This window comes from Platalea leucorodia (assembly GCF_965183815.1).
Source record: "Platalea leucorodia genome assembly, chromosome: 2".
In the NCBI taxonomy this organism is placed as follows: domain Eukaryota; kingdom Metazoa; phylum Chordata; class Aves; order Pelecaniformes; family Threskiornithidae; genus Platalea; species Platalea leucorodia.
In genome coordinates this window covers 17,923,020-17,948,412 of record NC_138824.1, presented here as the reverse complement: position 1 = coordinate 17,948,412, position 25,393 = coordinate 17,923,020, and the positions used below count along the sequence as shown (strand labels likewise).

Below are 25,393 nucleotides of genomic sequence, written 5' to 3'. Positions count from 1 at the left end.
ATTACAGTCCGGTATGGGCATTAATTTGCACACCAACTTTGTGAACTGACAGAGACATGAAACATTGCATGGTTTACAAGATTTAAACACACACACACACGCTTGATGACATAATAAACTCTTTTCCCTGTTATTACACCTTGCATAACTGTTTTTGAAGATCAAGGCCTCGACCCACATAAGGCAATAAACCAAATAAATTCATTCTTCAGAATAATTGAGAAGTAGAAAGCAAAAACATACCACTTCTTTAAGCTTTGCTTCAATTTCTTCAGAGGTTAGTTTTTTGCTTAGTGGTGTTTTTCTTAGCAACATGTCACAGTAATTAGCAAGAAGCTCAGGGCATTTGGATTCAGGCTGTGTTTTCAATCCAACACTAAATAAAAGAAGAAAAACATATCTTCAAACCGTATAGAATCCTGCTATTCTGGAGTAGTCACACTGTTCGCAAGACAAACCACTCTTTCCTGATCCCCTTAGCAAGGATCCTGGTGGTGAATTCATATCCTTGTTAAACTAATGAAAAATTAGGGATAACTCCCTTGCTGCTTGAAAGAATAAATACTACCAAACATTTTCAGACAGCTTCTACAGTTTGATCATTCCAACTGCTTTTAATTTTAGAACTCTAACAATGAAGAATTACATTCAAACTTCAGTTTGAAACAACTACATCTTACATGGTAATAAGTATTCCAGTAAAGAATTAACTGCTGCAGTGAAATGTTTCACTCATCTTGTCAGTATGCTCTAATGACAGTCTCAAGAAGAGCGTCCTGTGCTGCATTTCACAGACTGCAAAACCTGACGCATCTATCGCATAGTAACAGGATAAAATCATTTTATAACAGGTATAAACAGTGGACTAACAGCTTGGAATTAAAAGCAGATTGAAGCTGAACAAGAAGACAGACTGTGGTTCTTCAAAAGGCGTGCAACCACAAGGTCGCTTTCTGAACCTGTGTCTAGACGGGTAAATAAAATAGTGCCAAGGACCAAACCCTATTTCTAAAGTCAGATGGCACCAACTTGATTGCTAGTCTCAAGGGCCCAAAACAAAGGCAGTGAGTAAGACAGCAGGTAAGAAGCTGTGGGGATGCTCAGGAATACAGTGTTCTTGCTTATTCTCCCACTCTCTCATCAACTAGTGTAGACACTGCTAAAACTCTGTTCAGACAACTTGTCCTTTTTAATTCATGAAAGAGCTTGCAGGCTAGTGTCTGCTGCCCTCCTAAAGACCACCTGGAGTAAAAGCAGATCACTAGTCTTTTGGTTATTACAAGACAGAACCCTTATTTAATCCATGTGTTCCCAGGTATTTCTGAACAGGAGTCTTCAAGATTCTGACAGCAATGAAAAATTACCAAATTCCATGTTCTTAGGCTGAACGTAATGGCACAAGTTAAGCAGGATGAAGTTCCATTTTACTTAAACCAGGCTTCATCTGTAGACAACTTGAAAGAGCTTGGGAAGAAGAATGCTGAACAGAAGACCATTGCCATCATGGTGGTTTCTAAGAAATCACTAGGCAGGTTTAGCTTTAGGAGCGAAACACAGTTTGAATGAGGTATTGATTTGGATGCTCCCAGGGGAAATAAAAACATTAGCAGAGACCTAAAAACTCCTCTACCTTGCCTACATCTATACAGAGGATACAAAGCAGGGATCCAGTCTGTTGGAAAGGTGTTCCTCCAATAACATAAAACCAGCAAGGCTAATCCCTGTCCAGCCCTACCATTAGTCCAAAAACCAAACACAGAATAAGAACCAGAATGCTGAACAGATATTGATACCCATCCGCCCCAACTAGAAGTAATTGGAAAGGACAGCTGGCAGCCCAGCTACACAAGCTTTGTTTCCATAGTAAATCAGACTACAAACTGTATATAAGCAATCCGAACCCTTTAAATACATACAGATTCCTACTCAAGTGGCACATCACATGTTAAATGTTAACAACCAATTAAGTGACTGCTACCTTCTCTTGGCTGAGTGAGCAGAGTGGCTACTGTAAGCATGGTTTTTCTTCTTGAGTCACACAGGTCTGCTTAATCTACTGGAAGTTGTTTAAACTAACCTCGTTAATCCTGCACTGAAACAAAAATGTAACACCCAGACAGGTCACACTGACAGCTGGCACAAGAGGAGGTAGTAAACAGCTTGTGGATGGTTACACCTTAATCAGCCACAGTTCCTCCCATGAAGATTACTGCCTCAGTTTTCCCCAGGACTTCTATTGAAGTTGCGGCAGAGTTGCACAACTCACGTTTTTGGAATTAATAACCCAGGAAGGTATTATTAAATTCAGATAACAAATTGACTCATTACTCTACTATAAAAGAATAGATCCCCAATCACTACAAATAAATTTGAGTTTACACAGGCTGCTATTCACTGATCCACTGCCACGTGAAGAGTGTCTTACCAGAGGCTGACAAGCAATCTGAAATTCCATAATGCAAAGCACACAAAGCACTTTTAAACACAGTGTTACTTTAAGAGATCTTTTAAAAGAGAAGCTCAATCTTTAACAATTTAAAAACCTTGATTCACATAAAATTTATATGGCTCACCCCTTTTGCTTCAATGGCAATTCAAGTTTAAATATTGTAGCATCATTCACAACTGCTTTGTACGCCTGAAAAATAATTACAGATTATTAGTGCTTCACTCAATTTCTCTCTTTAACATATGAATCACAAAGGTTTTATCTCTCTTTTTAGATTATTGTAACAAGAACTTAATCAGGTTTTTTAAATTAACCCAAAGTTTGCAGATTTGATTTTCAATATGGGAGTTCAAATCCTATGACTCAATTTCCCATTAACTGATGTTTTGCGTTTTCCTCTTTTCCATTAACATACTACTTTCCTTTAAGCAACGGCTTAGGAAGGGATTGCACAGAGCAGGTTGCATATCTGAAGTCATGAGACTACGCCCAAATACGTAGTAAATTCTCAACATAAATATATTGCTGAACGAGACATTAAGGTGCTCAACACAAAGATCATCTGCTGTGCTCTACAACATTATAAAGCTGAACACAAATACAACTTTCTGCATGACTACAACACAAATTAAAAGCTAATCAGTTGGCAGTGAGTTTCATCGGTATTTTAGTCTGCATATTTACTAGAGGTCAAGCAGCTTCTAGATTTAACAGTGAATGGGCAAAAAGATTTCAGAGACATCGTAATATGAATTACAACAATTCTTAAACTGAAAACAAATGATCAGCAGAAACACATACCTTATCTCTTGCAGTAAGAAATCTTGGATCATCTTGAAAAGCTTCTTTAACCAACTTACTAAATCGATTAAATAGTGTGAGCAATTGCTCTACGTATTTCTCAGAATCCTAAAGAGGCAAAAAATCAAATGAAAAAAAGAGGCTCCATAGAATTCAGTGTGAGCTTACATGTAATTCTCTAATCTATAATAATGTAGTATCCTCAAGCCTGCATACTATGAATGAGCATTTTACCTTTATTCTCTGTACTGGAGAGCTCTACAGCATGTGAGCCTCAACACAGACTTCCAGGATAGTATTTCCAATATGCAAACATATATATATATATATATACACACACACACACAGAAAAAAAAAAAAATTTCAAATATTGTATAATACATTCTCAATAAAAAAAAGTTTTCAAGGACTGGTAAGAGGCACATCCTAATTGCTGCAGATACTCAGGCCTCCTAGACCCAGAGAAAAAGATGCTAAAAAGCTGAAAAAGAACAGTAAGAAAAAAGCTTTTCATTTCCACACTGAACAACCACTCTTAGACTGAAAGCAAATTTCAAATCTCATCAGGAAGTTAGAATTCTGAAAAAATTGATTATGCCGTTTTAAGATGCTAACACAATCCTACTAAGTATCCCATGCACTTAATTTATAAGTTACTTTACTGCAAACTGGATTCACGTTTTAAAGCTACAACCGAAAATGTAAGGAATAAAAAATTAAAGACATTTAAAACTTTCAGTGGATCAAAATCTGATGTTTAAACATAAATTCTTCAAAAATTATTTCCATTCACATGTATGTCTCACAATTAGAGAGTATTTAACTTCTGCAAAGTTGTTTTTTCATTGTTATTTTATTAAAAAGCAATACACTTACAGTAGTAATAGTTTCAGCAGCTGCTACCATATCTGCAAGTCCAGCACTAACAATATGTTCTTCCAAGTCTTTTAGCATAGGCTCTATGCCATTTGGAACTTTATCCATCAGTGAGAACATTAAATGCAACTCTGAAAGATACAAATACTGATAAAGCCACCAGTCAAAGACCTGTATAAAACCCAAATATACTGCATTTCTGCTAGGGATATCTCAATGGAACACTGAATATATAAAGAACAGATAATCCAATTCATCCTTTAAAAGGAAAGGTGTTTTGAATATTTTTCTAATTCTGGTCCCACAAGGAGATTCTTCTGAAGGCAAAAAGAGATTATTTATTGCAACATAATACTTGCTTATGCATATAATATCACAAGCTTGAATAAAAACCCCTAAAATCAATGGCAACTTGGATTAAGTCCAGGTTCTCAGTATAACTGCCTTAAAATCCCTGGCAAAAATGGGATTCCAATTTCAGGTGGAAGCCTACAGGACTTTACGCAGGAAATTGTACAGATTCAAGATTTTTTTTTTTTTTAAATTAAAGCTAAACAGAGCTGTCTTTGTGTATCTTCCAATGCCATCTACAATGTTTTGTTTTAATTAAAAGCATGCCAAATTCTAAAGTAACCAAAACTGACTAAGGTAAACAGCGTTTTTTCCTTTCTGTTTTCCTAAAGAGCTTATTTAGTTTTTCTGAAAGTTACCAGTTCAAAAACTTTAAAAACTGATATGATTTATTTTTCTACTTTTTGTGAAGCTATTTCAATGCTGCTGGGGGGGGGGGGGGGGGGGGGGGCGGGTAGAGTACTGGAACATCAATAATCATCTTGACAAACTTGTCCACAAAGAAACACCTGGATTAAGGCCACCAGATTGTTTGAGAGAGACCACAGAGATTTGAACACAGCAAAGGACTCTGCTTAATGAAGTAGAACAAACTGATCATGGACTCTTGTTTCTTTTTATGACAGAAAAAAAAATGATAATTTGCTTAGTTCCTCAATGCTATATCTATGTTATATATCTTAGTCTATATCTTAGTTCCTCAATGCTATATCTACTGTGAAAGGGGACAAAAGCCAGAGGCCCTGTCTTTGTTTTCTCCTCTGTAATACTTTTGTCAGCAACATCAAGATCCCGTCACCAGTGAGGATGAAATACATGTTACCAACTTCTGTATACCAACAACTGTTGCAGAACCAAATAGAAAAGCAATGCACAGAGAAGAAAAAAAATCTTTTTAGGACATAACAATGCAAATTAAAGAATGGAAACTGCCAACAGCCTTCAACAAGAACCTGCAATGCTACTAGAGACAACTCACAATGGGCTAAATGATGGGATTTCAGGAACCAGAAAAAAATGGAGTCAGAGGTATCCTCGGTGCAATTTACATGTACTGCAAGTGATGGCAGCACTATTTTACATAGGGGAAGTCCAAAAAGCTCACTCAACTTTTACTGGATCTTTTCATTTGTCCTTTAAAAAAGGGTGAGAGGGAGGAAGAGATGGTGGAAAAAAGGAAACAAAAAGATCTATTAAAGGGTTCGGCAGCTGATTCTGTAAACTGGTGATGGCATGAATAATTCAAGAAAAAAAATTCAGTGGTTGCTCCTAATAAATGGTGGCAAAGGAAGACTTCAGGTGCATCCCTAAAACTGTAGGAACCCGAAAAAAAGATTCTTCAAAGGGAGATTTCAAAATAACAAAACCAAAAGGAACATTTCACTGAAATTTCTCTCAGAACACATTATGACACTGAAAGGTAAAGAATTCCTTATAGTAGTTGTTGGGGCACTTAAACAAGTTCTGTTTTCATTTTGTATTCACAAAAGCCAAGTTTGCTTTTTATTTCTGTTATGAAATACTTCAAGAATAAAATTTAGGCCTCCCATCCCAACACTATGAGCAAACAAAAACACACTAATCCAATTCTGAAGAGTGTTTGCAAGTTATGACATCTTTGATAGTTTTTAGTTGGAAAACATTATGCCTTCCTTCCTTTGCATGGCATGTAAATATTAAGTACTTACTAGTAACAGAGTATTTTACACTAATGCCAGCTCCCAGCCAAAAAATACAGCCCTTTTTTGTCATATGCTGTTTAATAAAGAAAACATAATGAAATTCTTTGGGGTGAATACTATCAGAAAGAGACATGCATAAGCGAAGTACAGCAGAGGATACTATCAGATGTATATATTACTATGTGTAGCTCCAATCATTAAATAAATTTTTAATCATCTGCACCTGCATCCTTCATTAAAATACTTTAAACAGCATAGGTAGGTCTAGAAAAAAAGATCTGAAGGAGATGCTTGGAGTTCTTATACACTAAATGGAAGTATTTTGCAACCAAGCAGTATCACAGGGCAGACATAGCTGCAAGGAAAGAGGACTGTGTGAATACTTCAACAAGTTTCTAAAGAAAGATGCTTTGGATGCTATAGATGAACCCTTCTGAAGCTCTGCATTTAAATAAGCCTCCTGTATTCTCCCAAAGGCTGTAACATATACTCCTAAGAAGTCTGGTGGCGTTCTAGATTTAGCTCTGGACTACTGCCAGAAATCATGCTGCTAGATGAACAGATCAGTATGACATAGTTTTGAGGTCAAATATTTTCTGAAATGCTAGCTTTAGAAGTGAGTATTTTCTACACTGTTCTAAGTCATAAAACAGTTTTCACATTTGCATAGAAATGAAAACTTCATGTAGACGTAGTAAATATTCCCTGGCTTCAGGATACCAAGACTTAAAAAAAAAAAAAAAAGTAACCTGCGATTTCAGCTTTTATTTTTTCAAATTCCCTACCTGAATGATGACATTTTAATGACTGACTTAGTTTGATTTATCATACAGGACCAACACAAGACTTTTCAGTCACACTAAACCTCTCAAATTATGGCAGCAGAGTTCAAAAAACTTTTGAAAACTTGAAAGAGGCTTGCAGAGCTAACGTTCAATACCCACAGTGACATACTGCCTATAAAACCAGGCAAAAAATTTGCAGAGCTTTTGTTCATTGACCTATTGGTCCTGCACTAATAATCAGAATAAGAAAAATTTCTCCCTGGTTTTCAGAAAAACAGCTTTGTAAAGGGCTGCTTCACTTTTTTTCCAGGTGGAAGGGGGTAGGGGGGTGGAATGAAGGGGGAGTGTTTTATCTGAACTATTCAAATAGAAAATAAGACACATGCAACATTTACCAGAGTTGGTCAACACAAGATAAGTAAGTTGTAGGAAAAATAAAGAAAACAGAGCACAAAATATTCTTTTCTTTCAATTAAGATGAGAGCTATCCAGTCATTCAAATTAGGGTATTGTACATACAGATTTCAGAAGCGGTATTAAAAAATACTAACCAATTATGGTCTTTTTTTGTAGGATAAAATTGCCCACATGCAGTAATATTTTATCTACAAAACACTGCCACCATCTATTAAAAACAGTAATTTGATATATCTACAAACAAATCTATTTATATGCAGTTGATGCTGAGTTCATACTGCACTATTCTTGAAGCTTCACTTACTTTCTGTTTCATTTCGTTTGATCATGCCTTGGCATTCAGCTAAAATAGTCTCTTTAAAAGACGTCACCAGGGCATTGACGCAGCACTCCATTAGCTGAAATATATTAAACACAGAATTAGCTCATTTAGCCATCTGAACACCAAAGTCTCATCTGTCTCAAGTTTGCCATGACACAAAATCTAGCCTGTTCTCAACAACTGTGCTCTATAAAATAATTAATTCACTGATTCATAGAAGTATGTGTAGTTTGATTAAAAGCTATACAGGAAACCATATTTCTTCAAAATGTGTATGCTAGTAAATGTGGTAAACTCTCTTCCAAACCAGTAATGAGCTTAATATTTCTGTCGCCTCTTTTCTCTCAAGGGAGCCATCACTTTTGGAACACCAACTACCCTACTTAGTTTCCAAGTATACATCCAAGAGCTAAGAATAGTTCTCATTCCAGCATACCCTATTTGGACCAGGCTGGTTGGCTTGAACAAGACACTATGGCTAGATCTAGAACAGAAACTGCTTGTACATGTCAGGACCACCTCTCTTTTGTCAGCCTCTTTATACAGGTTACAATTTATAGCTCTGCAAAATGAATGAGTTACAGCTTAACAAAAGACATAAAATACATTTTGATCCACTGCAGAAAATTCAGATTTAAAGGGTATTTATTTAAAATAACCTGTTTCCTGAACTAATTTCACCACAGACAATTATGAACTATTCATTGCAGTTAAATCTGCCTCCAGAATCCAAGCTGTGTAAAATATTGCTCAGGGTGGGGAAAAGGAAAGAAAAAAAGAAAAAAAAAAAAAAATCCTTTATATTAAATAGCCGTATTTCAGCCTAAGAGGAAATCTGTAACAGTTTCAATGAAATTTCTATTGCTCCTTTTGATTGCAATGAGCAATAACTCTTTCAGGTATTCTAAATGAGCACTGAGAAACCCTTTACCTGCTAGACTGGCCAGCTTATTTTCTAACATCATTCTCATCCACTGTTAAGCATAGAAAAAAAAAAAAAATCATACCTGACTCAAAATGAAAGAATAAAAATCACCTTGATTAAAAGCCTGCCCTTCCATCTGAACTTTCTATCTCCATTTACTATTAAAACATCTGTAGAAATTGTAAATTGGCAGACTGGAAAGTAACACAGATTTTTGCAAGAAAAAATATAACAGATGATTAAAAAACATAAAATCAACAGTTTCACATTAATCTACTGCTACCAAATAATACTGTAACACACACAAAAATAAAAACTGCAATGTAATAATACTATATAAATATAAAACACGTCAATTTTTCTACACATTATACTTACTGCTTCTACAGAGTTACATTCGCGCCTTGTTTCTAAATATCGTAGTGCTCTTTTCTCTTCTTCTTTTAGTTTAGCATCTGCCTGTGCAAAAGTAGAACAGCAATCATTTTAAGTACTAACACTTTAAGAACAAAGTTACAACAGAATTTTTACTTACATATTTCATATAATTCTGTACACCGTTTTGTTGTAAATAAGAAGGAGCCTGTGTTCTATAAAATCTCTCTGTTGAATCCAAATATGCCTTTTCAAAGTTATCCCGATATATCTGAAGCTTATCTTCAGGATTAGAACAAAGGTTAACTGCAAAGAGAAAGTCCAAACTTGATCTCAAGTCTTGGAAACTTATGTGGCTAATAGTAAGCATATCTCTCTCATTAAAGCGAGTCTTGTATTAAAAGGTTGCATTGAACAATTTGAAGTATCCTATAAATGCACTCTGATCCCTAAAGGTAACTAAAATTGTCCAGTCTTTGCTCCAAAAACATTTAGATTAACTATAGGGAACTGGAAAGAACTGCATACTTATCTCCGGAATTTTAGACATTCAAACATGGTAACCAGAAATATACATACAACTGCAAAATCGGAAAGGAAAAAAAAAAAAAAAAAGAAAAAAGAAAAAAAAGCAGCTCAGCATAATGCCTAATAAAGTGAAAACTTCTCCACCTGACTGAGGAAACAGCTTTTCTTAGACACTGTTCTTAGAATTCCAATGTCTTCATTTTAGACATTTTTTTTCACAGTTTTTTTTTTTCTGTTTTACAAGAACGGAGACAGTGAGCTCACTGCTACCCAGCAGTGCTTTGCACTATTTGGAAAAAAGTTTCCACCCTCCTCTCAACTGTTACAGAGAAATAAATAAATGAATAAATGAAGTCCTTCAACAGAATACACTTTACAACAACAATTAGAATTGGACATCTATAAAGCCAGCTAAATGAGTATTAGCCATAAGTTTAATTCAACGGGCTGCAGAGCTTTGAAGAAGAGGCAGGCAATGGTGAAATGTCATAGAAGTTTCAGATACACCGATCTGTTTTGCAAAGACGACAATGACCAGGAGTCTTAGATGCAGCCTGTTCAGCATTTCTTCTTCAAACTGTCTGAAGAATCAGAAACAGTACAGAAAGGAGCACAGACATAAGGTTATAGCTGCAACCCTAAAATGTCAAAAAGTAGTTTGAAAACACTGATTTTGCAGTAACGGATACGTAGGTAAATCACAAGTTAAAGATTTGAAACAGAATTTAATTGGTATCACATATCAACAACAACAAAATCAATAAAAAAAAAAGTCGAGATAATCATTCCAACCCTACCACCACAACAGCCAACTTTGTATGATGAAAATTCATTTACTAAAAGTGAGGAGGCAACAGAGATTGGTCTGTGCAAGACATACCATATGATTCTCGAACTCCAATAACAAGCTGAGAGTCGAAAGCTTCTCCTAGTCTTTCAGCATGAACTAGCTTCATTGCACTATCCTGAAGTCTATTTTTTATATTTGAAAATATGGATTCATTCCATGTATCTAGCATGAGCTGTGTATCAAGAAGAAAAAAAAAAATCCTGTCAGAAAGGTACACGCAGACCTAAGTTTGTGCAAAAGAAATACAAGAGATCAGAAACAGAAATCAAGCAACTTATAATGTAATTTTCAGGTTATATACAGCAGTTCAGCTACCTTAGAACTTGATCTTGCTCCGAACTTGTTATAGAAGCAATATTCGGCTTACATTCTAAGCTTACTTTATGTAACTGGACAGCTAGGGGAAGCAGTATTTGATTCAGGTATTAATTTCATAATTCTGTGTTACTTCTACAGTTCTCAGTAATCACCCAAATAACTTCTCCAGCAAAGCAACGTGTCAGGAGTTGCAATATCAGGGGGTGCTTTTGAGCCAAACATCCAAATATAGTTCACTATTTGGCAGGCTGAGTCTTAAACAAAACAAAAACCTCAATTAATATCACAGTTATGTAAAGAAAAAAAACCCTGATGGCTTTGGATTTATCTAACACAGAAGTTCAATGTGCAAGTAATGCATATATAATTTGTAAAAAACTCCAAACCTCATCTAAGCACTGCAAAGTTTTAAGATTAGTTATGGAGGCTCCTAACAAAACACTGATCACTCAGAGGGTCCCTTCATATTCCATTGTGTGATTTTTTTTTTTTCTTTTTTTGGGGGGTGGGGTGATTGCTACTGACACTGCTGCAAATGTCTTGCATTACACCTGAGCTGCAGCTGAGCTGCAGCTGAGCAGCTGAGCAACACAAAAAGCTCACTGGCAGGCCAGGCCATCCTTATGTCCACCTAAGCTCCACGAGCTGTTCAGTAGTAAATACTCAAAGCCTGCTACATGTTTGTTAAAAATCTTTATTTGCTTTAGAATTCAAGGTACTGTGGTCATTTCTTTCACCCTTAGACACTGGATCTGGCTCTTTCTATATGCCACTGAATACCTAATGAAATTATGCCAAAGCTTAAAAGATAATTTTTATTTTTTCTATCCAACTCATGCCATTTCATTGCTTTAGTAGAAAGCTCAAACTTACAGTATCTTCAAACTTGGCAGTAACTGCTATGAATGTAATTTAAACATGCCAATTGTCAGTCTACAATGGCAGTGGAAAGCAGGTTAGAATCATAAAATTTACCAATTCAAACTTTACCTCATGACTGTGAATAAGCTTACTAAAAACGAGCTTAGGATGACTTGACAAAGTTGTATGGCAAAGTTAACAGCAAAGATGGTCTTACTCCATTCTTGCTTTGTAAGTTTTAGATTTTAATACAGCAAGCACCTAATAAAACTCAGATATCCTTTCAAGAGAGTTAAGTTTGCCATCCTTTATTCTTAGCTTCTCCATAAACTGTCTCTCAATTTCAGCTAAATTTCCGTTTCCAACACATATGACTTCAGTGTCAGAAGGGAACTATTGTTCAAAACCCTGGAACATTCTTAGAAGCAAAGCTTTATTTGATTACACTTCCTTAATTACTTTTTTTGTTATTTTAACATTACTGATATGCACATTATGGTTGCACTGTACAATTATAGAATTGGTTTACAAGAACTGAAACGAGTGAAAAATGGAGAAGAAAACAGTGAGAATTGTCAAGCAACCTGGCAGGCACATTAACAGCTTTGTCATGGTCAAACTGCTTTTAGACACTATGCATAAGGAAGTTTTATGGAGATAGCTGAAGGAAAACACACCTATCACTTTGAATGACTGTATGAAGAACTTCTCAAGCACGGGAGAAGTTTTCACAAGGCGCTTTTCAGAAAACTACAGAGAATAATGCCAGAAACGGGAAGTATTCAGCATTGAATATGAAATAATAAGATAGGTTAGGGACTCAGGACCATCTCATGATTGGGACATCAAAGCCCAAACTGGACTGCATATGAGAGATAAGACACATCTCCCTCAGCTTCAGTCCTGAACAAAATCTGAATTGTTAGACACCAGTTCTTTCTCCCAGCTTCTCCTCACTACTTTCTCCACTCCACCTTGTTTTTTCTTTCATTTCTTAGTTCTCCTGCCTTCTGCATACAGCAGCATTAAGAGTTCAAGTTTGCCAGATCTTGGAGAGTCTAGTAAGATCACATGCTTTCTCCAACAAACAATGAAAACAAAAAAGGTAACTTGAGGTGGTAATTCCTCTCTTTGCTGCTCTTCTCTCTTCCTTTTCTTCAAGAGGTATAGAGGATCAGGTGCCAAAATAGGAGGGTGAAGGAAAAAACCTTGCCCAAAGTAATGCATGCGAACTATTTCGTTCTTCCCATCCTGGAGGTAGGGGGACAGTTAAAATGATCTTCAGTACCAAATGAAAGACTGCTACAGAAATCTGATTTCCCTACAGACACTTTCTGCAATGAAAAGGGATAATGAATGACACTAAACTAAAGGACTTAACACTTTACAACTGATATGCTCTGTTTTTCTTACAATAAGAGACTAAAGCAATTTCAAGGACCTTTATTCATGGGACTTGGAACACTGAGTAACCCATACTCAAAACCCTAGACTTTCTTTAGGTGTTTGATAGTAAAAAGATTGTATTCGTAAGATTCTACACATCCAATCTTTTCATTGATATGACTGACAGTTTGGAGAAAAAGGAGGAAATTAGGAGATCAACAGCTGTATTTCACTTGAGATGACAGTATTTAATTGGTCATTTATAAAATGCAGAGATGTGCCCCAGTTAAGATCCTGGCCTACGGAAATAAAGTAGGAGTAGAAAAACTACTCACATATACAAGTACACTTGCTACTCACAAGTATAGAAACAGTATGTGAATTTACAACTGCCTCCTATCCCAGGATTCAAGTCATAATTAAAAAAAAACAACAACTAAACAAACCCAAAGCCCAACAAAGAAGTGCTTTTATCACCTGAACAAAACTGTTAATAGCCAAAGCAAAACTGGAGAAACAGAGCGAAATTATTGTGGAGAGAAAAAAAAGAAAAGTTGCAGGGTTGTTCTGACCCCCACACTGAAGCAAAGTGATGTGTCTTATTACATTATCGGTGCATGTTTTCATCTTCAGCTACAGAATCTCTTCCGTACTATTATGGTAGGCAGAACAGTGCGCAACAAAACTCTTAATACCCATCACTTACCTTTCGAACAATACTGTCTTCTACATTAGACTTCTTGTTGCTGCCCTGCTTGCCCATTAAAGTAATCTCTAACTGACAAAATGGCTTGGGTAAAATATCACACTGTGTGAAGAACTTGCGCCACTCCACTATATATGCTTTTAGTAAAGCTGTATCATCTTGATGACTCAGCACTCTCTGGAGGAGGGAGGGAGAAGAGGAGGTAATTTATAAACAATTTTCTGCACAAAATACGGATTGACTGTGCTTATACTGAAAATAACTTCCCGTATAAAATTCAAATATACAGATATCAGAATAAGAAAGTCTACATATTTAAGTGCCGTTTAGTTTAGGGCAGTAGTTATCAACCCATGGCATATGGACCATTTCTAAAGGGTAAAGAAAGGTAACAGCAAACAAATAGTCAGTACGTTCAAATTTTCCAGATGAACCATTTTTTTTTCTTTTAAGCCATCTGCAAGTCAAAAAGATTAAAACTTTTGGTCCAAAGGCATGTACTGGTAAAACCATATGTAAAAAAACAAAAACAAAAACAACCCAAAAACGTGTAAGGACTATGTTATATTATACACAGTGAGAACTTTAATTCAGTGGCATCTACTAACCTTTCATTAGACCCAGACAGCCAGTTAACATGTGTATTTTATTAATGCCTGGAAACTACAACTACATTGTACAATGGCTATTATAGTGCCTAAGAAGATGCCCCTCAAACAACAGCCAACGCAGACCATATCGAAGGCTCCAGTTCAGCATACCATTTACGCATGTAATGCATCAGCAAGCAAGCTGACGGAACTTAAAAATCAACATTTATATACCTGGCTATACAAAGGCCTATATAAGAAACTATTTTCCTGTAAACAAAGCCTTAGTGGTGTAAATCTCTTCACTAAAGAAAGATTTTCATAGACTTTCATTTTCTTTTTTCCAAACCTTTGTCATGGAATTTTTAATTTTTTTTAGTCTCACAACAACCCCCTCTTAAATCCCTTATTACAGAAAACATCTTTTGCTACACATTTTACAAACACAAAAATTTCCTTTGAACCTATTGATGATTTCAGTCATTTGCAGGAAGCCCATAAAACTGGACAGCTAAGCTTGCTAAGTCAATAGCACGGACATTTCTAGTATGCCATACATATGGCTTATTTTAAAGCCATCCATGAACATGTCAGCATGGCACTGAAGCTAGACAAACAAAATTTTTTTTCAGACAGTAATTTCTTATAGAAAATTTTGCCTCAAGAAGTTTTCAAGTGGAGGAAGATTCCATAAGTACTGTTGGATAAACAAAAATAATGCTGTGTTTTGGGGGTTTTTTTAGTATAACACAAAAATCATTGCCCACCCCAGTTTCAGGACTGTGAGAAAACAATGAGGCAAATGCTCAAGGCTAAGTCTTCTTTTTTGTCAATAGAAGTTCACAGGGCAATTATGATCTCCAGAACATCACAGAATTTCAAACAAAAAAGCAACCCATTTAGATCCAATGAAAGTCAGAACTATTTGGTTATTTTCCTAACGATATGAATAGAAGTTATGAAACGTTAAAAACTTACTGCTTGTGCCTGTTTAATAAAATCAAGGATGTCTTCCTTCAGAGCCTGATGGATTTTTGCTGGACCTTTATCATCCCACAAGCAAACTGCATGTACATCTCTAGAAAATAATTTATCCGTCTTTTAGTAACAGCTATTCAAAGTTTAATGTCGTAATGTATGAGGCTTAAACAGTCATCATTTAAGTACAGCTAAGAAATTAATACACTTCTTATCTATCATTGTCAAACAATACACAGCTAGATCCCAGTGACACATGCAAGAAAACATGTTTGGAGAAGAGACTGAAGCTTTAAGAAAGTCTTGGAAGCAAGTAACAGCAACCTATCTAGGAAAAGGTTATGGCCAAGAAGGAGATGTAGAAGCCAATTCTGTTTTCTGTATCTATTCAATAATCCTTATTGCATTAAGGACAATTTTTAAAGCTTTTCTTTGACAAAGACAGAAATCACTTGCCAATAGAAGCGTTACTACTCAGACCATATTATTCTGAAATACTCTCATTAACATGCAGCCTTCACTCACAGTTTCACAATTCAAGCACTACAACATCCTTGTACTATAAAGGAAACAGACCTTTCTTGTGAGAAATGGAGCTTAGGGGCACCAGGTAATTTAAAAAGACATTTTAATTAGTTTAATAAGATCAATTAAACGTTTCATGACAGTGGTAGCATTTTACAGTGAAACTCTACTGCAGAAAAGCTACCAAACAGTATTGCAAAGCAAAATTGTATTAATGAGTTTTAATCAACATTCAAATGAATTCCTGTTTTTCCTAGCTGACAGACCAGCAAGTGTAACTTAATTCCTATTTTCTTTCCATACGAAAGACTAAATAAAGCAAGTTACACTCCTAACCATACATCATATATAATGTGGCCTAGCAAGCCTTTTTTTGATTTATTACGGTCCTCTGGTTCTTCTTCCTCTCAATAATAAGGCCATATCTTTGCAGGAAAGCAACTATATTATCTAAAGCTATGACTTTGCTCCTATTAAATCAATGCCATTATTTCAATACAAAAGCATCTTTTTAGTTTAAGTGAAAAGACAAAACGTACAAGGTAAAAAGTTCCTTTGACACAGGTCAAAGGTGCTAGCCCAGGATTTACAGAGGTCTACCTAACTTGTGAGACTTATGCAACTTTCACATGCAGAAAAGGTGTTGCTGTATTTAGAATGCCACTGTTTCCTGACAGCAGTGAAAAAAGCAATACTGTATAATTATACTCAAAGGGCAGGTAGAAGACACCTACAGATTTTAAAATTTTGTTAAAAAGCTTAACAAAGAGCACGGTCCAAAAATAGGAACCTAGGAGAGCGGGATCCTTTCCCTCAATATCCTTAATTTAGCCATAAAGTTACCTAAGTTCTATTCAATAACTCAGCTACAAGAAAAATAATAAATGGAAAATTTCAATAGCAATGCCGAATTATTGAACTAGTTATTAAAAATTAAAGCAACAACTCAGAACTGAATTTGTACCTTAACTACACCATGTTTCTGGCAACTACTATAGCCGTGACATCATAAGATATTAAAACTCATTACATGATAAACTACCTTTCCTTTTGGTTGGCAGAAACGTGTGACAGGTGCAGTAAGATGGGTGTAAAAAGAATCACTGCGCCGTACTCGACGAAAAGAGCAATAAAGATACAGACTGCAACAAGACTGTGTTTAAATAAAAAATACTTTTCTGACAGATCTTAAAAAGCAGAAGGAGAGACTGCAGATTTAAGCTACAACTGTATTTGAGGGAAAATAACTATGTTGAGACAAAGATTATTTTAGATATTCTTTCAATGTGTATGTTGTAACTCACTTCCATATTATGCTGGCAAAGGTCACATGATACATTTTAAGAAAAAAATCATCACCTAACAAGAAGCAACTTCTGGGTTTTGGAAGGAGGAAAATGACTGGATTTTTAGAAAGTACAATAATACAAACATTGTCTGAAAAATATTATAGATATTATTCTTAGTGTATAAAACTATTCAAATCATACCAGGTAAACTGCATTACCCTGTTACTTCAGTAGCATTCTTAAGTTATTTTATTCTGATTTGAATTACTTTCTTCTAATGTAACATTTAGCAAACTGCCTTTAAATGAATTTACTGCCAAAGCAGTAAACAACATTTTCTCTCTAATTCTAACAAAAGCTTTGTGGGCAGGTACAAAACTTGTTTTCTATGATCAGCTGAAGCCAAAAGCTCTGCTGTTCTTTCTCCATCTTATTTGCAAAGATCTGAATCTCAGTAAAACTCTACTTTTGCACATTTACAGTGATGTAGGCACACTTACCACTTAATAAAACTTCAACTAGTACTTTTGTTCTGTGTGATCTCACATAGACCATGTCATACGTGACTTCTGCATCAGAAGTAGTACAATAACTGTGTTCCCATCATGCAGAAGGATGTAAGATACTAAAACATTACTTACGAAAACAGATCAAACCATTGCTGCTTTGTGACAGACTCCTGACGAAGAAGTTTCAGAACGATAGGGCGCATGAAATCCCATTTGTCTTCAAACTGAAGTGAACCTTTATTCTAAAAGGAACAAAAAAATTACTGTTAATAAAACAGTTTCTTATTTAAAGTTATCTTTAAGGATTGCAGTTTCTATGGTTAACAGAAAAATATCTTCTTCTCAGAGTTGTCTCGTAAGCTAGCATTTGAGCTACAACACCATAGCTGAACAACACTTTTCACAGTAAGTATTATTTTTAAAAGTGACAGAGCTATTATTTGTTTCTTAGAGAAGCAAATTGACAACTTCTTCCTTTATTCACTACATTAGCTACAAATGCAACAAATTCTACCAACTGTTTTTCACCTGTTAATGGAGCTACACACGGGCAACATGAATGATACTTGGTCAGCTTCACCGCCCCAGCCAAGATACATGCGGTGAAAGTCACGAGGCAGAGTTGCAAACCCATCTTGAATAAATTACCATGACCAAAATGGCAGCCAGGAATCAGGAACAGTACCTGTGGATGCTGCCACGTACCTTTTTTTCTCCGCTGTGCATTTGGCATCAGCAGCAGAGAGGGAGGAAGGAAGCAGAGTAACGCAGGAGCTGTTGTATCACAGACTCCCTTCCTGTGGGTTAACTGGCCATACGCAGTTTGACAGCCAAGACTACAGTTAGTGCAGATAATTATTTACACCATGCTGAAAAATCTAATCCAAGGTGAATTTTTTCAAACTTACGACACAAATTACGAGGAAAGCTAAAGAAATTAAGTGCTCCCATATCATTCTGATTATTCTGAAAAATCTCACTGTAGTATACAGGCTGACTTCCATTATTAAAAAATAATAACTTTAAGAGAAAAATAATAGTTCTATTGCATATGTTGTAATCCTATTCGCTTACAGCTCCACATTTTAAAAAGAAAAACCCGCAATTAAAAAAACCTGTTGATTGAGAGTTCTGTGGCAGAAAGCCTACTGGTTATCTGCAGTGTTGTGCCCCAATGCACTGTTTATTTTTGAACAGATCATTGTCTTGGCTAGTAATACTATGTTTGACACAATTCACTTCAAATACAGCAAATAATACAGTCTAACTACTTGAAATTCTGACAAGTGCACTGTTCTGCCACTAACATCTCTTCAAACAAACAAGCACAACCAGCACACCACGTTCTCTCAACCATCTCCTTCTGATTAATTTCTACATGGAAATTTACAATTAAATCTGTTATTTAATATTCAGAATAAGCATAGTTTGGAAACTGTATCCTCTGCTGCTCTTAAATGCAAAGATGTCTCATCTTCAAGTTATAAAGATGCAACAGGCATCACAGTAACTATTTTTACAGCAACAGCACCTGGAGGCCTCACAGCATTATCAAACCACTGCGGTAGGTACTGAATACGGGTTTCATGGAAGCAGCCCCTGTTCAATAAAGTTCAGAATTCTTTCAACATTAAAAAAAAATAGAAAAAGAAAGTGTTTTACAATTCAGAGAGAGAGATTTGCCTGTTCTCTTCCACTGTGAAGAAAAAAAAAAAAAATAATTTGAATGCATCATCTTTGAAAATCATCATCTACATGCTTCCCCCACATAGAGCTAGTTTTACCATTATTCCCTGAACTTTGATGAGTTGCTCTCATCTTTCCTATTCCTGTAAAAATGATTAATTTCTACTTGCAGATATTTCTGGTTCCAGCCCCTCTTTGCAGGATAATGAACTTGAATGACCAGCTGCTGAACAGTTAAAAGTTCCAGAAAAAGCATTATAAAATAAGTAAAACCAACTTCCTCAAAAGTTTTCCTTTGGAGTGAAATTTCAGAGTAGATCCCATAAGTTTTCTGGAAGAAGTAAAAAGCCTGTTCTGCAATCCTGGAAGAGTGTGATTCAGCCCTTCGCTGAAAACAGCTGAAGATAAAAAAAACTAACGCTCTATCTTTGTGAATAAGACTAGTTTCACTGTAAAACATGGGGGGAGGGAATTGCAAACACTAGTGTTTATATGATTTAGATTGTGATTACCTAGTTCATGCTAAGAAGCATACATAAAACTCCATTTCAGTTGTAAAAACTGCATGTCCACTTGTAATGAACATGTGCCTACTTGAAAAGAATTCCCCAAATAAAGCTTGGCAGAAAATGCCATGAGGGAAGTTTAGAACTTTGTTTCCTATACATAGGAGTAAAAACTTCTTTTTTTTTTTTTTTTTTTTTTTTACACTTCCTCTTTTACTCCTAAATTAAGCAGAAGAGGAAATAAAATTAATGGATTAGAAATCCCACTCAACTAAACTATTCTTTAATTTCAATAAACAATTCAACATCATCTAGATAGATTCAGGCTTCCATGACCATTAATCTCACGCTCTTGTACTGAAATCACAAGAAGAAAGGGTGCATAATACCATCTACTGTGTGTCATTCACATTCATTAATTCTACCCCTATTAGCGCATGAGAAAACCAAATTTTATAGTAGGAGGTCAAACAGCGGTAATTCTTAGTTGTTCCCAAAGTCACACATACACCAGTGACCCAGACAACATGAGGAACCCATTTCCCACTTTGCTGAGCCACCCACAAACCTATGGAATTTCTGAGCAATATTTCCTGGGTAACTTTTTTTTCCAAGCTTGTTGCCTCAAACCACAGTTCCCAAGGGAAGGTAAGTAGAAAGGTAAGTCACACCTTTGACAAAATAAAATTATTCCACTTATCAAATCTTCTCTGAAAACATGGATTACAATTGATAGCCACACCCTGTCTAAGTAACCATTCTAGGAGTTTAAAATTTAATGCTTTGAAAAATAACTCCACTTATGAAATATTTTATGTTTCAAAAGTCACTTCACTAAATTTGTCCACAGAGATTTAAAGTTCCATTTTAACACTAAACTTTATTGAAACATGTACTACTTCACACACTATATTGAAATATATACTGCAACTTTACTCTTCCAACTTACTTTTTCCTGTTCTTCACTTCTGTGCATAAGCACCGAAACACAGTATTTTAGGACAGCAGGTGAAAAACCTCCCAGACTATGTTGGTGGATATTATGTAGAATTAGTACAATGATGCAAGTGGAAGTGTTCTACTAACCAGTTTTCCTGATTTGGATATTATCACATAACACAAAATTCCTCTCCTTACCTGTAAACAAGTTTAAGAAAAGCGCAGAAGAAGCAGGCACAGAATATGGTACAAGAGCCTAAATAAACATGGAATATAACAAGGCAAGGCAATATAACAAGACCTCCATGCTACTGTGCCTCTGAACCTTGAAATGTCTATTTGGACATTGAGCTCTCTTTGCTGTGTAATCTATGTATTTCAGGCCACATACAAATTAGCCTTGATCTCTGACAGATACTCTAAACAGTACTGTAAAAAAGCAACATCCTCTACATCTTATTGTACCTCTTATCTACATATGAGTAACACCTTCATCTTTACTGCTTCACTCTTTTCAGACACTATATATATTAAGGCTATTTCACAGAGGGATGAAGTGCAAAATATGAGGTCCTAGACTGAAACAAGCATGAAAATTCACTGTCTGATTAATCTCTGCTACCAGCAGCTCTAAAAAAAAAAACAGTGTAATCATTGTAGCAGTTACTACACAAAGCAGAAAAGTAGCCAGAGGGAAAGACTTGCTATGTAACTAACTAGTGTGCAACATTCCCTAACTTCTTAAGGACATCCTAATTGGAAATAGCCTGGAAGAAACAGACAAACTTAAAATACAGATCTGGAAATACATACTCTAAGTTGAAGAATTCAAAAACTTCAGGTATGTTTCCAGTTGTCAGTGACAGAGGCGCAAGATCAAAAAAAAAAAATAGTTGAAACCAACGCAAACCTAAATAATGGTTCTCATTTCACTTAAGTCTACGGAAAATCTACTGCTTTCTTTGCTTCTTCCCTCCTAACACCAGGCTCAAGCTGCAGTTCATTTTGTAAGGACAGACTCTCGCATTTGCTGGCAGCTCCAGTAAAGCTCCACAGAAGTGTCAAGATCTGCTAGCATGGACACAGCTACAGGTTTCCTTTGTGCTGCAATAAGCTGAGGTGCTTTCTGTTCCAGAAACTGCAGAAAAACTCAGGCATCTTCATGTCATGTGAGTGAATTGGTTTAGACTATCTTGTCACTGCAAAGAGAACAGGTGACAAGTCCAACACCCCCTCTGAAACAAAGCACCCCACTTTAAAAAGTGCCAGAGTCACACTTATGTTGAGAGAAAAAAACTCTAGGGGACTCACCTGGTAATGGCTCAGTCACCTACAGGAAAGCCACGGCTTCAACGTGGGAGAGCAGTTCTGCTACAGGTAGGGTACGCACCAGCTTACCACGTAACGGCTATCTCTTACTGAGTACTTCAATATTTTCATCACGTTACCGTTTGTTGTATCTCATCAGGATTCAACACATGATTGGTCATTCTAATTTTGCATTTAAAGAAGGCTCTCTGAGAATATGCTTCTCACTAAAAAAATAATTTACAATTAGGAAAACTACGCACTAGTGGAGTTTAAACGATGCCCTTTAAAATTATGACAGCCAGTCAGATTTGGATTCAGCTAGTATCTGTTACTAGAATAAGAAAAGAATATTTCACTTCATTTTCTCAACTATGTAGAAAGCTGAACGAGGATGGGGCAAAACCAGAGAAAACTCTTAGTTCCTGTTTATCCTAGCAATAACAAGACCTGCCTAAACCCAACTTAGATTTGATTACGCAGGCTTACTTGGAAAAGGTATGGAAAAACCTTATGGATTTTAACACCTCTCCTTTCTTACCCATGGATTTTTACTGTGCTGAGACATTGCTTTTTTTCCCCTAAACATTAAAGCAGAAGTACGTTTCACAGCCTCAAACGGCATGAGGCGCTGCCAGTCAACACTAACCTGGAATCAACAGTTTGCTTCTCTGAGAGCACTCTGATGAGCAGAACCGGGGAACAAAAGACCTTATCTAGTTCCAACTCTTGCATTGGTTTATTGTGACGTTATAAACAAAGTCAAATCACTGAACAATCTTTCCTTTTGTAATCAGGACTCATACTTTATTGTCTTTAGAAAACTCACTAATTAGTAAGTTACAATTCTTCAAAACACTCCAAGTCACCGGAAAGGACTATTTTAGGATAGGTATCTAATAGGATCTAACAGGTATCTAGGTATCATTTTTCCTAAAACACACTGTGCATATGTATCTTGTTGTCAATATAAAATATTAACGATACAAAGGCCACTTGCAAAAACATCAACAGCCAACACAAAGGCTTCAGTTCAGCAAGAGTCAGCTCACAGAATCAAGGCCTTTGACTCTATTTAGACTTACGGTACACCTATTATTCTTTCAAAACAGCTGAAGTGGAATGCTGACAAATCCCATAGGCCTATGTTTCTTCTGTCTACTACGGGCTGTACGACCACATGTCTCGTCAAAGCACGTATCGGTCTTTCCAGAGATCCTTAAACATACAGAAAAGAGATGGACTAAAACATTAACAAGCAGATAAGACTGTCTGAGCCCTGCTCTAAAACAACGCTCTTCCACAGAAAGCACATTTGTTCTTATGGGACATTTTTCACCAGTGTTCTTGGATTCTTCAATTTTACACTTTTATTTAAGTCTTATCTGCTTAAAAATCTAACTACCCACTTAGGCATAAAAATACAGAGAAATGAATTAAAATTAATTTCAATTACATTTCAATTGCATTTCAATTTCAAGAAAGATTAATTAAAAAAAATTATCTTTTCAATACTAAATCTTTTTTTTTGGATACCAGGAAGAAACAAGTCTATCAATTATTTCTCATTTCTTCACACTGAGTGTCTCAGAGTAATACAACCAGCAGTTTCAAGCCAAATCTATACATGCAAAATAGGTCAGATTGCTAAAATGTAAGCAGCACTTCTTCAGAACCACGTTTAACTATAATACGTAGTGCTGAACACATGTATACTTCTAGATCTATATATATTTTAAACCACTAACTGATAAAAGTTAAGCAGCCAGCCTTCCCAAGGCCTTTCACCCTAACTACACTGATGTTCTAGAAACACTTACTGGAGGCATTAGTAACAGTTGTTTAAAGTAGGCCCCTCTTCCATGTGCTGGCAGGGCCTCAAAGGTCCCATACGGTCTTCTCCACACACATGCCGCAAATATCAGGACAGACAGTCCTGCGCTCAAATATTGGACTGTCACACTGAAAACTTCTCTTCAAACCTGCAGCCGCTCGGGGTGACTGACATCTGTCATCAAACACCCGGAAAGTGCTCGAAAACATCTGACTACAGAAGCAAAGCTGCTTAACGTAAGCAAAAGGCCTCCAGGAGTTTTTCTTTGCAGAAAACCTGTAGTTAGAAGAACGGTGGCAACCCAGACAACGACACCTGCCCACCGCGAAGACGTTTTTCAACTCTTTGTTTAACTTAAAACTCATTTTCCGTACACTTAGGTCTTCTTAAATAAACAAAGGGAGGACACCGTGCCCTGCCTAAGAGCACGACGCAACGCTCCTTCCCCACGACGCGCGCCGGGGAAGGGAGAGCCGGGGCGGGGGTGCTGGCAGCCCGCAGCCCACCGGCCGGGCCGGGCCGGGCCGCGGCCAGCGGTCCCGCACCCGGGCGGCGCGGCGCCAAGGCCCTTCACCTGAGGCGGGCCGCCGGCCCCCCCGCGCCCGGGGAACGCCAACGCCGGGGAGCGGCGCCCGCGGCCTGCCCCCGCCGGCCGCCCCAGCCGCCCGCAGGGCCCAGCCGCCGGCGGGGCAGCCCCGGCCGCCCGGACCCCGCCGCCTCTCTCCTGACGCCGGGCCCGGCCAGGCCCCGCTCTCACCTTTAAGAGATTAGACGTCGCCATGATCCCCCCCGCGGGGCCTCCCCGGCCGGCGCCGGCGGCGGCGGCGGCTCCTCTCCCCGAGCGCGGCGCGGCTCCCCCCGGCCGCTGCCGCTTTACATGGCCCCGGGCCGCCCGCCCGCCCGGCCGGACCCGCGGCGGCGGCAGTAGCAGCGGCCGCAGCGCTGGGCTCCCCTGCCCGGGGGCGAGGCCGGCGCCAGGCTCGGGGCGCTCCGCAGCGCGACCGGCTGGGTCCTCCGCACGCAGCCGCCCCTCAGAGCCTCATGGCGGCGTCCGCCCAGGAGGCGCTCGGCAGCAGCCCCGGCTCCATGGAGGGGGCCGGCCCACATGATGCGGCTCGGAAGAGCCGGCCCCGCCGCCAAGCGCGGCCGCTCGGGCTGCGGGCTCCGCCGGCAGCGCCCCCTGGCGGCCCGCCGCCGCGCCGCGCCGGGGAACCCCCGCCGCGCCGCCCCGTCCCGCCCCGCCCCGCTCCGCGCGGCCCCTCGCCGCACAGCTCGCCGCGCCGCGGGGAGGCCTTCGCCTTCACGGCCCCGCGGGGACGGGCCCTGGCGGGAAGCCCCTTCGGCGGGGGGCGGCTGCCGGGAAGCCAGCGGGCGGCGGCTGTGCACGGCTGCTCTCCCTGGCGGCCCCGCGGCCATCCCCGCCTCAGAGACGCCCTCGCCTTCCTAAGCCCCCGGACCTTCTCCCCGCAAGCACCCGCGAAGCTGAGGCACATAAACAGAGGAGCAAATTCAACGTGGTTTATAAGCAGAGAAATAAATCTTCCTCGGCGGAGGTTGGCGAGCGTGGGCCTCCGCGCCGGCTCGCCGCCCACGGGTG

The 25,393-nt window shown here is 38.2% G+C and overlaps 1 protein-coding gene across 8 annotated transcripts in view; it reads right to left on the bottom strand.

The window, feature by feature from the left end:
- Positions 1–24,866, bottom strand: part of CUL5 (cullin 5) — a 34,453-nt gene extending 9,587 nt beyond the window's left edge. For 2 of the 8 annotated variants that reach the window (XR_014227389.1, XM_082303758.1), the window contains exons 1-12: positions 24,554–24,864; positions 17,656–17,765; positions 15,201–15,300; positions 13,633–13,809; positions 10,392–10,533; positions 9,144–9,289; positions 8,987–9,067; positions 7,666–7,759; positions 4,127–4,257; positions 3,251–3,358; positions 2,574–2,638; positions 244–376 (exon numbers count right to left, since the gene is read on the bottom strand). Coding sequence is in view for 6 of the 8 variants with exons in the window: in XM_082303758.1 (XP_082159884.1) it covers positions 244–376; positions 2,574–2,638; positions 3,251–3,358; positions 4,127–4,257; positions 7,666–7,759; positions 8,987–9,067; positions 9,144–9,289; positions 10,392–10,533; positions 13,633–13,809; positions 15,201–15,300; positions 17,656–17,765; positions 24,554–24,577 (1,311 nt within the window). In the remaining 2 variants the exon portion in view is untranslated. Of the gene's footprint in view, positions 1–243; positions 377–2,573; positions 2,639–3,250; positions 3,359–4,126; positions 4,258–7,665; positions 7,760–8,986; positions 9,068–9,143; positions 9,290–10,391; positions 10,534–13,632; positions 13,810–15,200; positions 15,301–17,655; positions 17,766–21,467; positions 21,490–21,965; positions 22,190–24,553 lie in introns of those variants that run through there. The other 6 variants (XR_014227390.1, XM_082303753.1, XM_082303754.1 and 3 more) reach the window with 5 other exon arrangements.
- Between the last annotated feature and the right edge of the window lie 527 nt (positions 24,867–25,393).